Source organism: Mauremys mutica, chromosome 5, assembly GCF_020497125.1.
Source record: "Mauremys mutica isolate MM-2020 ecotype Southern chromosome 5, ASM2049712v1, whole genome shotgun sequence".
NCBI lineage: Eukaryota > Metazoa > Chordata > Testudines > Geoemydidae > Mauremys > Mauremys mutica.
In genome coordinates this window covers 11,946,036-11,959,575 of record NC_059076.1, presented here as the reverse complement: position 1 = coordinate 11,959,575, position 13,540 = coordinate 11,946,036, and the positions used below count along the sequence as shown (strand labels likewise).

Genomic DNA, 13,540 nt, shown 5'->3' with positions numbered 1-13,540 from the left:
CTTTGGGGTTATTAGAGAAGTTTCTCTATGTAGTTATAATAGGAAATAACTATGGTAATTGGCATATAATGGCAAATATTGACTTGTTAACAGTGACCTGCAAAGGGGCAAAAGAAGTCTGTGTTCTTTATGATGCTTCTTTATGATGTACTTATTTTAAATATTAGAAATTCAGGTCTGGAACTATGTAGAAGACCCAGTGGGATTATGACATCACAAAAGACTGAAACCTCAACAGTTTAAATGTAATAGGTTTTAAATGGTGACTTAAAAAAAATTGTTCAAAAACAATAATGAGAAAAAGTCTTTGCTGAAGTTCCAGAATTCCCAATTCTTTAGTTAAGGTGTGACAGGGTTTCATACACATTTGAGATTACCAACGAGTTCTCCAGCAATTTCAGGGAAGGTTAGGATTGACATTCCTAATATTTCACAGGCTAAATAAAGAAAACATACGCAAACCTTTTTTTTTTCCTAAATAAATTTTTAGTCCTTTTTTAAGCAAATGATTCATGAAGAAGCAAAAAATGGGCTCAACTTAAAAAAAAATCTGTTGCAGTTCATTTTTAAAGGTGACTTCTGTAGGTCAGTCTAAGTCAGGCCTGCACAACATGCGGCCCGTGTGGACTCACTGTGCGGCCCATGGGGGGTGAGTAGGTGGGCTCATTGTGCGGCCCGCGGGGGACGAGTAGGCAAGTGGAGGTGAGGGAGGGGGGCTGAAGAGGAGGGCCGAGTTCTGTTTGTTTATGGTATACATTCAGAACTATGCCCTCTACACAATACACAGTAGAATTCACTGATAGTTGCAGGAGATTTCTATAGCTGGAGAGAAGAATACTGTATTTGTTCAGTGCTTTATTGTTGCATTAATCATCAGTGAGAAAATAAGCTCCCCTTTAAACATGCTGCTGGGAGCAGGACTGGGTGCGGGGTCAGGAGCTGGGGCCGGCTCGCTGCGCCCCTCCGAATGTTCTTTCATGCCCCCCTAGAGGGATGTGTCCCACACTTTCTGGACCTTCTGAATTAAACTATTTAAATGACACTTTGGAGCATCACCTTAATGTTGACACTAATCAGATTGATAGAAGACATGGGAGTTCACCCATTTGAGTCATTGTTTCAGGCAGTCTGCAGACTCGGGGAGACATGACTGCATCAGTTACATTCGTTGTTCATTTAGAAAAATTATCTATGCAGTCATGATGACTAGAAAGTTTTAAAGTGGAAGCTTAGATTCTGTAGAACCTGAATGTCATGTGTGCCATGTAATTAAATCATGCTGTCTGGTGCTTTACACCCCTATTTTAGAGGTAAGTGGTGTTACTGGCTATTGGTATACATGTGTGGGCACAGCTACCAGTACTGTAGAGGGCCAGAAAGCATCAGCTAAGGGAATTCCTACCTGTTTCACACCAGCACACAACCAAAGCCTGGGAATCCTCTGGACTGATATACTCAGGGAACAAGAATTAGTTAAATTAATTTCCATTTCTTTTCCAAATAGTATCATGTTTGATAATAAGAAATTGACTTTTGTTTTTTTAACAGAATCATTTGAAAAATGACTACAGAGCAAGATTCTGCAACGGAGGAGGGTAATTAATTTGTGTTTGCATTTTAAATTTTTAATTCTTAGATACTGACCACTTGTGAAAGTTATGTTGGTTTATATCAGTAGGATAATATCATAATTGCAGTCTATCAGCTATATCCCTTTAAATTGGTTATCAGATTTGCCTAGTGTTTTGCTTTTATTTTTGTGATGTGGCTATGTGGAAGTTAAGATGTTAAATACTGAAGAAGGGATACTGAAAGCATCTCATTTTTTTTTCTCTTGGATGTCATGGACAGTTGAGCAATCCTCTCAGTTAAATAGAATATTTGAAGATGGACATTGAAAAGCGAGTGCATGGTTGGTCACTCAGAAGTCAGTTAATGTCAGTGTTTAGGTTGTGTAAACAACCTTAATCTTGCTTTTTGCTTTTGAGCTACTACGTTACCCCATCCAAAACCCTTTGATTTGCCTCTGGGTAAGAGGGTGAGTGAAGGTAGGGCCTGTTGATACTCCCTCCTCAGGTCCCAGGATCTTTTCAGAGCATTGATTTCAGCCACCACAGGTTGGATAGAGATCTTGGTGGTGAGGATGGAGGACTTGCAGGCCTCTCCTACCAAGCTATTTGTCAAAGAGCTACTAGAAGGGGGTGGATGCTGGCAGTTCTGGAGCAGGAAGCTCAGTGCTCACTTCAGGGACCAACCTGCTGTGCTTTCACTGATTGTTACTTGATGGGGGGAAATTTCTGTTTCCATTCCCCATCTATCCTAGCTTCCAGTGCGGATGGGGTTACAGTTGTGCACTCCCACCAGCTGGATAAAGCACTTTACAGAATTTTCAAGTATGCTTCATTGGCCTTTGTGCATTTTAACAGTCTGTAGGAGTTGTTCCTCAATCTATTCCTTCATTGCAAGTTTCACTGGGGGCCTTATTCAGCCCCTTCATACCTTAGTTTCTGTAGGAGCCATTTCCCTATTTGCAGTTGTCCTTGCCAATTTGCAGTAATACATTTTGTTATTTTTACTATGCATCTAAGTCACACATGCATATGCTGGGAGTCCATTTTTAGGTGCACACTTTATTGGCTTAGTGAAAAAATCTACTGTACTTGCCTAATATCTGATTTTTATAACCTTGTAACTTACTCATATCAAAAAACAATTTCTTCCTATCCACTAGTCAGTGATACCCAATGGGGGCTGCTCTCAAGCAAGATTTCACCTTTCATTTTCAAACTGTTTTGCCTGTACGGCAGTTTAGGAAAAAAGTTGTAAATTTTGTTCTATGGGAAGACGACATTCCTTCACTCCCCTCACACACAACATTGGTTGTTTTCCCTTGAATTAAAAAAACAACAACCCCAAAATACTCCATGAAGAAAACTAAGCATGGTAAATGAAAAGTTTACAGGAAGTTATGAACTAATGTAAACAGTGATTACACTGTCAACCATTATGTAAGGTTAAGCATAGTGCATGCTGCTGCATATGCTGAGATAAACAGGTTCTGTGCAAATTTAAAGTAGGTAACTTTTTACTGCAAATGATTCTTTCAATGTATTTTTTCCTTCTTCCCTCTAGAAAACAACAGATTAATGTACAGCCAGGCCAAAATGTACTGAAAATTATACGAGATTGTTTTGAAAGTAAGCTTCAAACTTTTGTCTGTAATTAGTATCTTTGATTTATCTTTTTATGAGCAAATCGTAACACTCTCCTTAATTTCACCTCGTGGAAAAGGAGTAGTTGTATAAGCGGTTTAATTTTTCATGTAGCATGTCTATAGCATAATGCAAAAAAAATGCAATGATCTTTCTAAAAATACATGGACACTGTACTATAACCTTTTACATAAACATTATCTTTCCCTGTTGACTGTATATTTTCTCATTATTTTTGAGTAAATCATATTTTTGAAAACATGCAAGCTATGTACTATTCCATTTATCTTGTTACATTTACTTTTTTCTTTTTAGATTGTGTTAGTGATTCTACAATAAATTCTCCAAGCATATCACATTGCTCAACCCCTGTCATTTTAAAGCAAAAGGAGGATTTATTACTCAGCAAAGAGGTCAGTTTGTTAATATAGCTGTGTAACTGTTTGGTGTGGGGAACAGTTTCCCTTTTGTTCCCATTGGACAGAGTTTTATACATGTACCTCTTGACGTATACAGTCTGTACATTTTCTTTATATATGTGGCATAATTTAGCCCTCTGCTGCAGGTTCTCAAACTTCATCGCACCGTGATCCCCTTCTGACAACAAAAATTACTACATGACCACAGGAGGGGGGACCGAAGCGTGAGCCTGCCCAAGACTTACTGCCCTGGGTGTGGGGGCCAAAGCCTGAGCCCCACTGCTCTGGGCAGGGGGACCAAAGCTGTACTTCAAGGGCTTCAGCCCCAGACATGGTGCCTGCAACCTGAACCCTCAGGCTTTGGCTTTGCCCCTGGGCAGTGGGGCTCGGGATTCAAGCCTGGGCCCCAGCAAATCTAAGCCAGCCCTGGCGACCCCATTCAAAGGGGGTCCCGATCCACAGTTTGAGGACCGCTGCTCTACTGTAATGGTTGATAACATTATTTTCCTCAGTTGTCATGGTAAAACAATTTGAGCATATTCTCTAACAAAGGTTGTCTGTCTCTCTGCCCCATCCTTTTTCTCATAATAGTTTACCCAGCTTTCATTCCTGATAACTTTCCCTGGTAGTCTCTCAGGTTCAAACTTCCTTTGAACTTCGGCTCCTCTTGTCATCCTCCCAGCTTCATCTGTTGGTCCCACTAAACCTTTTACAATTAAAACTTCCACTACTGCAAAAAGCAACGAATGATTCCTTGCCCACCTGCTGCTGGTTGGCAGAGCTAGCTTGCGCCCTAGTGGAAAAGAATTCAGTTGTGTTTGTTAGATCTTTCTTTGTGTTCTTCTTCCCAGCAATCAAATGGAAGTAGTATAATTGAGGCGTTGACGGATGACACTTGTCTAAAAGGAGCTTGTTAGCTCATAATCTTCGGTTGTTTGTAAGAGGTTGAGTAGTTCACTTTCTAGCTGGCTTCATCGAAACAAAGTCTTTGCCCTATGATTGCACCTGTCTGAGTACTCTCTGCTACCAAAGGGGTCAAGCTACAATCTCTTGGGGTACACCTATACTGCAATAAAAGACCCGCAGCCGGCTTGCATCAGGTGACTTGGGCTCATGGAGCTTGGTCTGCAGGCCAAAAAATTGCAGTCTAGATGTTCAGGTTCGAGTCTAGCCTCTGAAACCCTGCGAGGAGGGTGGGTCTCTGAGCCTGGGCTCTAGCCTGAGCCTGAATGTCTACACTGCAAATTTTAGCCCTGCAGCCTGAGCATTGCAAGCCTAAATCAATTGACCTGACTCTCAGGCTCAGTGTCCTGAGTTTTTTTTTTAATTGCAGTGTAGACATGCCCATAGTTTGTTACCACTATTCTGCATATTTCAAGATTTCAACTAAGACAGCTCATTGTAGGGGACCTATATTAATCAGAACAAGTGCTTCTGTATATGTGCGGTCTACTTAGATGTTTATATGGCCCCTGTCAACATCCTATCCAGTTGCTTTACAGATATTAATCAATTTATCCTCACAACACCACTGAGTAAGAAAGTATTCCTTATTTTACTCCGGGGTTGATAAAAATCATGACTTTAAAAAAAATCAATAATAAACTTTTATTTAAATCACGATCTTTAATTACATTTTTTCAAATTTAAGACATTTATATGTTAGCACTTCCCTTTTTTATAGTCTTACTAAATTACTCAAGTAGCTGTTACACTTTAATTAGCTTCTTGCTTATTAGTGGAGTTTCAAATTTTATATAGTTTTTTTGGTACTAAGAAATTTCAGGCTTAACATGCTTATCTATGCTGAAAAAGACAAGTTCAGAGCTTCACTTAATATTTTGACTGTGAGAATAATACAAACTCAAGCAAAAAGTTAATAAGCAAATAGCCCCTGCTATATTTGCAACCAGTACCATCTTCTGATTACATTTAACTTCCACAAATCAATAAAACTGAAATGCTTTGACCAGGCAGTAATAGTCCATCATGATTTATATTTTGAAGTCAGTGGGACTTTTGCTTTTAAGGTACTCAGGTGCTTTTGAAAATCCCCCCTTTATGTGCCTAAATCTGAGCCGTAGGAGCTTAACTTTAGACTGAAATGTTTTAAAAATTTGGCCTGTGTGTAAAAAAAGTTCACAATAACTTTGTTAATGTATTGAAATTTATTTAATGTATTGTATTTTCATTGTGAAGCAATTTTGTTTTAAATCAACAAAGATATGTCACTAAGATATTTTTTAATAAAAAAAAATTCTGATTTTGCAATCATTTATGCACATTGCCTAATTTTGCACACCTGACTAGTCCCATTGAAGTTAATGACACGATTCAAGTAAAGTTACAAACCTGCTTAAGAATTTGCAGTGTTAGGGCCTGTCAGGGTTCCCTCCCAACTCTAAACTCAAGGGTACAGATGTGGGGACTCTCATGTAAGACCCACTAAGCTTATTTCTACCAGCTAAATACTTCCCCAAGGCATAGATTCCTTCCTTGCCCTTAGTATCGCTGCCACCACTAAGTGATTTAAACAAACATTCAGGGAGGGCCGCTTGGAGCCCTACCTCCCTCCAAAATATCTCCTCAAGCCTCTATGCCCACTTTCCTGGGGAGGCTTGAGAATAATATCCTAACCAATTGGTTACAAAGTAAGCATAGATCAACTCTCTGGGTCTTTAGGACAGTGAAAAAACAATCAGGTTCTTAAAAGAAGTTTATTTAAAAAAAGATAAAAGAATCACCTCTGTAAAATCAGGATGGAAAATAACTTTACAGGGTAGCAAAAAGATTCCAAACACAGAGGATTTCCCCTCTAGGCAAAACTTTAAAGTTACAAAAACAGGGATAAACCTCCCTCTTAGCACAGGGAAAATTCACAAGCTAAAACAAAAGATACTCTAATCCATTTCTTGCTATTTCTGTAATATTTGATGTATCATTTTAGTAGCAACTGGATTTGCTTGGTCTCTCCCTTTGTCTCCCAAGAGAACACCCTCTGTGGGCAGAAAACAAAGCCTTTCTCCTTCCCCCACCCTCCAGATTTGAAAGTATCTTCTTTCCCCATTGATCCTTCTGGTCAGGTGCCAACCAGGTTATCTGAGCTTCTTAACCCTTTACAGGTAAGGAGGGATTTTATGCTACCCTTAGCTGTATGTTTATGACATGCCCTCCCAAATCACAGACGGTGCTGGAGAGCCTGTTCCACACTGGCTGTGATTTCTTCCTGGAGCTCTAGGAGAAAACAGAATTAATAAGACACATGCACCTCTATATATACTATTGCTTATATAAAACCCAACAATATTTTCCACATTTCAAGCACGATTTTAACCAGTTGATTCTGGGAAACTTTCACAGGAGAATGCATCAGGTACTTTGTTAGAAGCTCCTGAAATGTGTTGTATTTCAAAATCAAAATCTTGGAGAGCTAAACTCCACGGAAGAAGTTTTTTGTTATTGTCCTTGACGGTAGGAAGCCACTTCAGCGCAGCATGGTTGATTTGCAGGTGGAAACGCCGTCCCCAAACATACGGCTGTAGCTTTTCCAAAGCATACACAATGGGATAACATTTCTTTTTGCTGATTGACCAGTGGCTTTCCCTCTCAGACAGTTTTTTGCTGAGAAACACGACAGGATGGAATTCTTGATCTGGTCCTTCCTGCATTAAAACTGCTCCCACTCCATGCTCGGACGCATCTGTGGTTACTAGGAAAGGTTTGTCAAAGTCTGGGACTCTTAGCCCGGGGTCAGACATGAGTGTTGCTGGTTAAAGGCCTTCTGACACTCTTCAGTCCACTGAACTGCATTTGGCTTTTTCTTTTTGGTTAGGTCTGTCAAGGGGGTGGCGATTTGGCTGTAGTGTGGTACAAATCGCCTGTAATATCCGGCCAAGCCTAAGAAGGATTGGCCCTGTTTCTTTGACACTGGGACAGGCCACTTTTGGATAGCATCCACCTTGGCCTGTAGGGGGTTAATAGTTTCTTGACCCACCTGGTGTCCAAGGTAAGTCACTCTGTTTAGGCCTATTTGACACTTTTTGGCCTTAACAGTTAGTCCTGCCTCCCTTATGCGCTCAAAGACCTTTTGCAGATGTTCCAGGTGTTCTGCCCATGAATCAGAAAAAATGGCCACATCATCAAGATAGACGACTGCATATTCTCCCAATCCTGCTAGGAGACCACCTACACATTTCTGGAAGGTGGTGGGTGCATTTCGTAGCCCGAAAGGGGGCACATTAAATTCATACAGCCCTGAATGGGTGATGAAGGCTGACCTTTCCTTGGCGGGTTCATCTAGCGATACTTGCCAGTAGCCCTTGGTTAAGTCTAAGGTAGAGATGAACTGGGCACATCCCAGTTTCTCCAATAGCTCATCTGTGCGTGGCATGGGATAGTTGTCTGGGCGGGTTACAGTGGTTTGAGCATTGGCCTGCTAAACCCAGGGTTGTGAGTTCAATCGTTGAGGGGTCCATTTAGGGATCTGGGGGGAAAAATTGTCTGGGGATTGGTCCTGCTTTGAGTGGGGGGTTGGATTAGATGACCTCCTGAGGTCCCTTCCAACCCTGATATTCTATGATTCCTTAGTCCAACCCCTTACTTAAGGGCTCTGAATTTTACTCTGTACATTTCAGGGGTAATTTGAAATTGTTTTAAAACCAAATCCTTAAATTTACCATAGTCAGAAGCATCATCAATAGGCATCTTATCAAATATGTCCAGAGCTCTTCCAGTCAGTTTTGCTACTAATGTGGTCATCTTGTGGTAGTCAGGAAGTGCATGGAGGGTGCATAGCCTTTCAAAGGTGATGAAGTATTCAGCAATATCACTGAATTCATCATACAGCGGACTTAGTTGCTCCCATTTGTGGATTTTTGGAGAAGTGGAGCCAGCTGCTGAAGGGTTCTGTCTTTTCAACTCCAGTGAGAATTATTGAATTATTATTGAAGAATTATTTTCAACTCCATAACAGCGAGTTTCTTTCTCTGCCTGAGGGTAGGGTAGTTAACTTCCTGCAGGGGAATTCGCAAGTGTGTTTTGGTTTTTTTTCCCCCCTCCTCTAGCTCTTGGGTTAGGCTAGGTTAAGCACAGGAAGGCTAGGATGACGGACAATGAAGTCCAAAAGAAATCAGAATTAGCCAGATTCAAAGCTGAAGAGAGACAAAAAGATCATGATAGACAGATGGCATTAAGGCACTTGGAGACGGAGGCAGAAAGAAGCCGAGGTGGAGGCAGAAAAAGCCAGGGAAGAGGCTGCCCACAAGAGAGCTGTAGAGGCCCAGAGGGAGACCCAGAAGCATGAACTCTAGGTGTTCTCAGCTAAAAAAAAAACAAGAACAAAAATACCCTCCCTGCTTTTCAAGCAGCCAAAAGGAGAGATCACCCACAGAGCACAAAACAAAGTCGCCCCCACCCCATTTGAAAATACCTTCTTTCCCCATTGGTCCTTCTGGTCAGGTGCCAACCAGGTTATGTGAGCTTCTTAACTCTTTACAGTTAAGTAGGGATTTTATGCTACCCTTAGCTGTATGTTTATGACAGGGCCTTAATTTTCAGTATTTTGTTTTGGTTATGCAGTTTTGTAAAAATCAAATGATACTCCATCAGCAGTGGTATTAACACTCCTCTTCCTCAGCATTTATAATTTAGTTTATTATGCATTAAAGTTTCAAGAGCACAGATTTTCAAATTAGTTTTTACAAGCCTCAGTGTGATTCATGAGATTTTTTCTTTTTTTTTAAAAGTGATTTAAATCAATTACTTACATCAACCTACATTGATGCAGAGGCTAAATAACTTGCTCAGCATCTTATAGGACTAAGAATTGAATTGTGGTGAGAGGCTTGAAGTGGTTTAATTACTTGAATGTTTTATCACTTTACTGACGGTTACTGACTGGAAATGTAAATATTAAATTGTGATGAGAATCTGCTTTTAAATGATTTTAAATAAGATTATGATCAGAAAATAGGCATGTAATGTAAGGATTTATATTTGTTAATATTTTTACTGTTGCTATATCATAACAAACTTTTTTCTTTTCTACCTCTCCTGCTGTTCACTGTCACACAGTCAAATTCAGGTTTATTTAACTCTGTGAAGAAGACATTTAAGTCTACATCCTCTGTAGTTGCATCACCAATAAAATCAATCAGCTGTTCAGGTTGGTGCTATTATCATTGAATTGTTAAATTTTTGGGGTAAATATTTCTTGGGATTTTTACACTGTTTTTTAAGGTGAAAACACTAATGCTGTTTAATATGTATAACAGGACAGTCAACTGAAGCACATCAGAAATCTGTAGCACTTGGCAACATAGTTAGTTCTGACAAAAAAGAGCGGTGTGTGTTAAAAGAAGATACAAACTCAAGTGAAGATGATCTTTTTGATGCCGATGATCCTGTTGGTTCTAACAAAAAAGCAAATAGTATATTAAAAGCTGTTGAAAGATCAAGCCAAAGCCCTCCTGGCATCTTTGATACTGATGAGGATAATTATGAGGTCATTGGATCACCTGTTCTTCTTGTTGAGGAAGCAGAAACATCTGTACACTTGTAAGTTGCTTCACTTGCTAAATCTACAGAAGAAATGTTTGAAAATTCTACTGTATAGCGGTTTTCAGTGCTCACAGTTAAATTTAAATCAGGTGGTAATGATTAAAATGAGACTTTTGTTTGCGTATTGGATAGCCCTGGTTCCTTCCAAATTTTTTTTGCAAGCCCACTTCAAGTTATCAGACATGGTAGAAGTAGTTAATGTTAGACTACATCGCAGTGTCACAGAAATAGAAATATAGAGCTGCTAAAATAGTCACCTGCAAAACTATATTTTAAGTTGCATGACAGAAATTTACTCTTAGCTTAATGATATATTTTCATAACTTTTTTAAGAAACATCATGTAAACTGGAGGAGGATCTAGGAAGAAACTTAAAGTATGTTTAGAGATTAACAGTATCAGATCTAAATCCTATTTTTTTACATTTAGATTAAGTCTTGATGAAAAAGCAACTCCAGCAGTGATGAAGAGACAGACAGAAGGTCTTCAGGCAAGGACAGAAGAGCAGATAGTTCCAGTGGAAAGAGCAAAATGTATTACTATACCTTCTGAACAGAAAAAGAAGTCGCTTTCTTCACCATTCTTAGTGGCTGTGACAACAGGAACTGTTGAAAAAAGGTGCATTGAAGTAAAACGTAATTGTTAGCAAGTAATTAACACAATCTGAAGTACTGTAGCAAAAAATTTACCCAATACTGAATGATGTATTAGAGCAAGTCCATCTGATTACTAAAAGTAATCAAAAAATAATTGGAAATAATGGCAGTCAATAAAGTGTTTTTAAGGTGCTCCAAAAGCCACAATTGAGGAAAAAGGCCAGTGGTTAAAAAATGGACAACGTTTAGAGGGGAAGTGAAGACAGCTGTAAAAAAAGTGATGTATAACAAATGAAAGGAAGGGGAAGTTGATAGTAGTGAATATAAATCAGAAGGTAGTAATGGTATAAAATTGATAAGGGAAGCAAATGAGCACAAAGGAGAAATCTGTGGCCAGCGGAGTTGGAGACAATAAGGAGTTCTTAAGTATATTGGGAACAGAGAGTCCTAACAAGGGTATTGGTCCATCACTAGATGGAAATGGTAGAATTATTAACAGTAATGCAAAAAAGGCAGAAGTGTTCAATAAATATTTTTGTGCTGTATTTGGGGAAAAAACAGTTGATGTAGTCCACTTTCCATTCCATTAGTATCTCAGAAGGGTGTTACACAGCAGATACTAAAGTTAGTCACATTTTTAAATCAGCAGGTCCAGATAACTTTGATCCAAGAGTTCTAAAAGTTGACTGAGGGAATTCCTGGACCATTAATTCTGATTTTCAATAATTTTTGGAACACTGGAAGAAAGATATTGCTTTGCCAATATTTAAAAAAGGGCAAATAGGATGATGGATAGATATGTTAGTCTGCCATTGATCCCATTATATTTACATTTAGTCACATCAAAACACCTCTTGTTTGCTTGCACCCTGCTTACCAACAGATCCAGGGAAAGATAATGGAGCAGCTGATATAGGATTCGATTAATAAAGAATAAAAGGAGAGTAATGTAATTAATTCCAATCAACATGTGCTTATGGAAAATAGATCTCATCAAACTATCTTTTTTTCATGAGATTACAAGTTTGGTTGATAAAGGTAATAGTGTCGATGTAATATACTTAGACTTCAGTGAAGTATTTGATTTGGTACCACATGGCACTTTGATTAAAAAACTAGGATGATATAAAATTAACATGGCACCCATTACATGTATTAAAAGCTATCTAACTGATAGGGTCTCAAAATGTATTTGTAAATGGGGAATCATTGAACAGGTGTGTTTCCATTTTTAGTCCTATGTTTTACATCTTTATTAATGACCTGGAGAAAACATAACATCATCACTGATAAAGTTTGAGATGACACAGTTTGGGGGAGTGGTAAATAATGAAGAGGACAGGTCATTGAGAGAGAGCGATCTGGATCTGTTGGTCAGCAGGGTGCAAGCAAACAAGATGTGTTTTGATGTGACTAAATGTAAATATATACATTTAGGAACAAAGAACGTATGTAGGCCATACTTATGGGATGTGGGACTCTGTTCATCATTCATCAGTGATTCTGGAAAAGATTTGGGGGTAGTGGTAGATAATCAGCTGAACATGAGCTCCCAGACTAGATCAAAGTTGTCCTTTTTGGCCTCCAAAGCTATGAATCTAAGTCTTAAATCTGACATTACCTTTTAGTAATTGTTTGTTTTGTATATTTATTTCCATCTATGATTCTTGGGTTATCAAAATTTGAGTTATCTAACATAAAAATCGGTAGCATTTGAAACTGCTGTGCAGTTGAAATCTTGAACTGATTTGAGACTCTGGCAGAGAATACTGATGCTGAATTGATGCCACTATGACTGTCATTGGTCTCAGAAAAAGAGCCAGCAAACCCTAGGTCTGTTAATACTTTAACCATCATTGACCAGTGTCACACGGGTCATTTGAGAGGTGATAGGGTTATGTACTGTAAGCTAAGTGGTGTTTGTTTCCTTAAAAGAAAGAAGGTGGGCGGGGGCAGCAATACATGCTGACGGCAAAACTTTTAGGAAAGCCAAAGCCATCGCACTGGAGATAACTTCTGCCAGGAGCAACATTGTCTTTGTGTTTAAATGCTTGAGTGACCTCGCTGACAAAAAGGATCAATCACTCAGTGAGGTCAACTCCAGTTCTTGTCAGCTAATCAGTACAGAAGCAGAGTGCGCGACATTTCAGCCCACTGCTTAAATGCACCCACAGTTTCTTTAGACCCTGACAGAAGAGCATAAGGATGGTCAGACTGGGTCAGACCAATGGTCCATCCAGCCCAGTGTCCTGTCTTCTGACAGTAGCCAATGCCAAGTGCTTCAGAGGGAATGAACAGAACAGGTGATCATCTAGTGATCCATCGCCTGTCACCCATTCTCAGCTTCTGGCAAACAGAGGCTAGGGACACTTCAGAGCATGGTTTTGCATTTGTGACATCCTTGCTAATAGCCATTGATGGACCTATCCTCCATGAATTTACCTAGTTCTTTTTTGAACCGTGTTATAGTTTTGGCCTTTCCAACATCCTCTGGCAAGGAGTTCCACAACTTGACTGCACATTATGTGAAGAAATACTTCCTTTTGTTTTTTTTTTAAATCTGCTGCCTATTAAAATGACATGAAGGCTGCTGCTGAGTTGACCCATTTTGCACAATTTGATCCTAGAAAATTCACTATTAATGAAATCCAAGGAGATGTAAAGAAGGTTAAGGGAAAATAAGGTGGCAGAAAGCTGGAATTCCTGCAGAATTGTTAAAAATGTCCTGGCTGCATACACTGTTAATATCATTTGG

General features: G+C 39.3%; 1 protein-coding gene across 2 annotated transcripts in view; it reads left to right on the top strand.

Annotated features, from left to right (window-relative positions):
- Positions 1-13,540, top strand: part of CENPC (centromere protein C) — a 74,187-nt gene that overhangs the window by 1,440 nt on the left and 59,207 nt on the right. For both annotated transcript variants that reach the window (XM_045019615.1, XM_045019614.1), the window contains exons 2-7: positions 1,549-1,595; positions 3,133-3,197; positions 3,528-3,625; positions 9,704-9,794; positions 9,904-10,186; positions 10,619-10,807. In XM_045019615.1, coding sequence (XP_044875550.1) covers positions 1,549-1,595; positions 3,133-3,197; positions 3,528-3,625; positions 9,704-9,794; positions 9,904-10,186; positions 10,619-10,807 — 773 coding nt within the window. The remainder of the gene's footprint in view (positions 1-1,548; positions 1,596-3,132; positions 3,198-3,527; positions 3,626-9,703; positions 9,795-9,903; positions 10,187-10,618; positions 10,808-13,540) is intronic.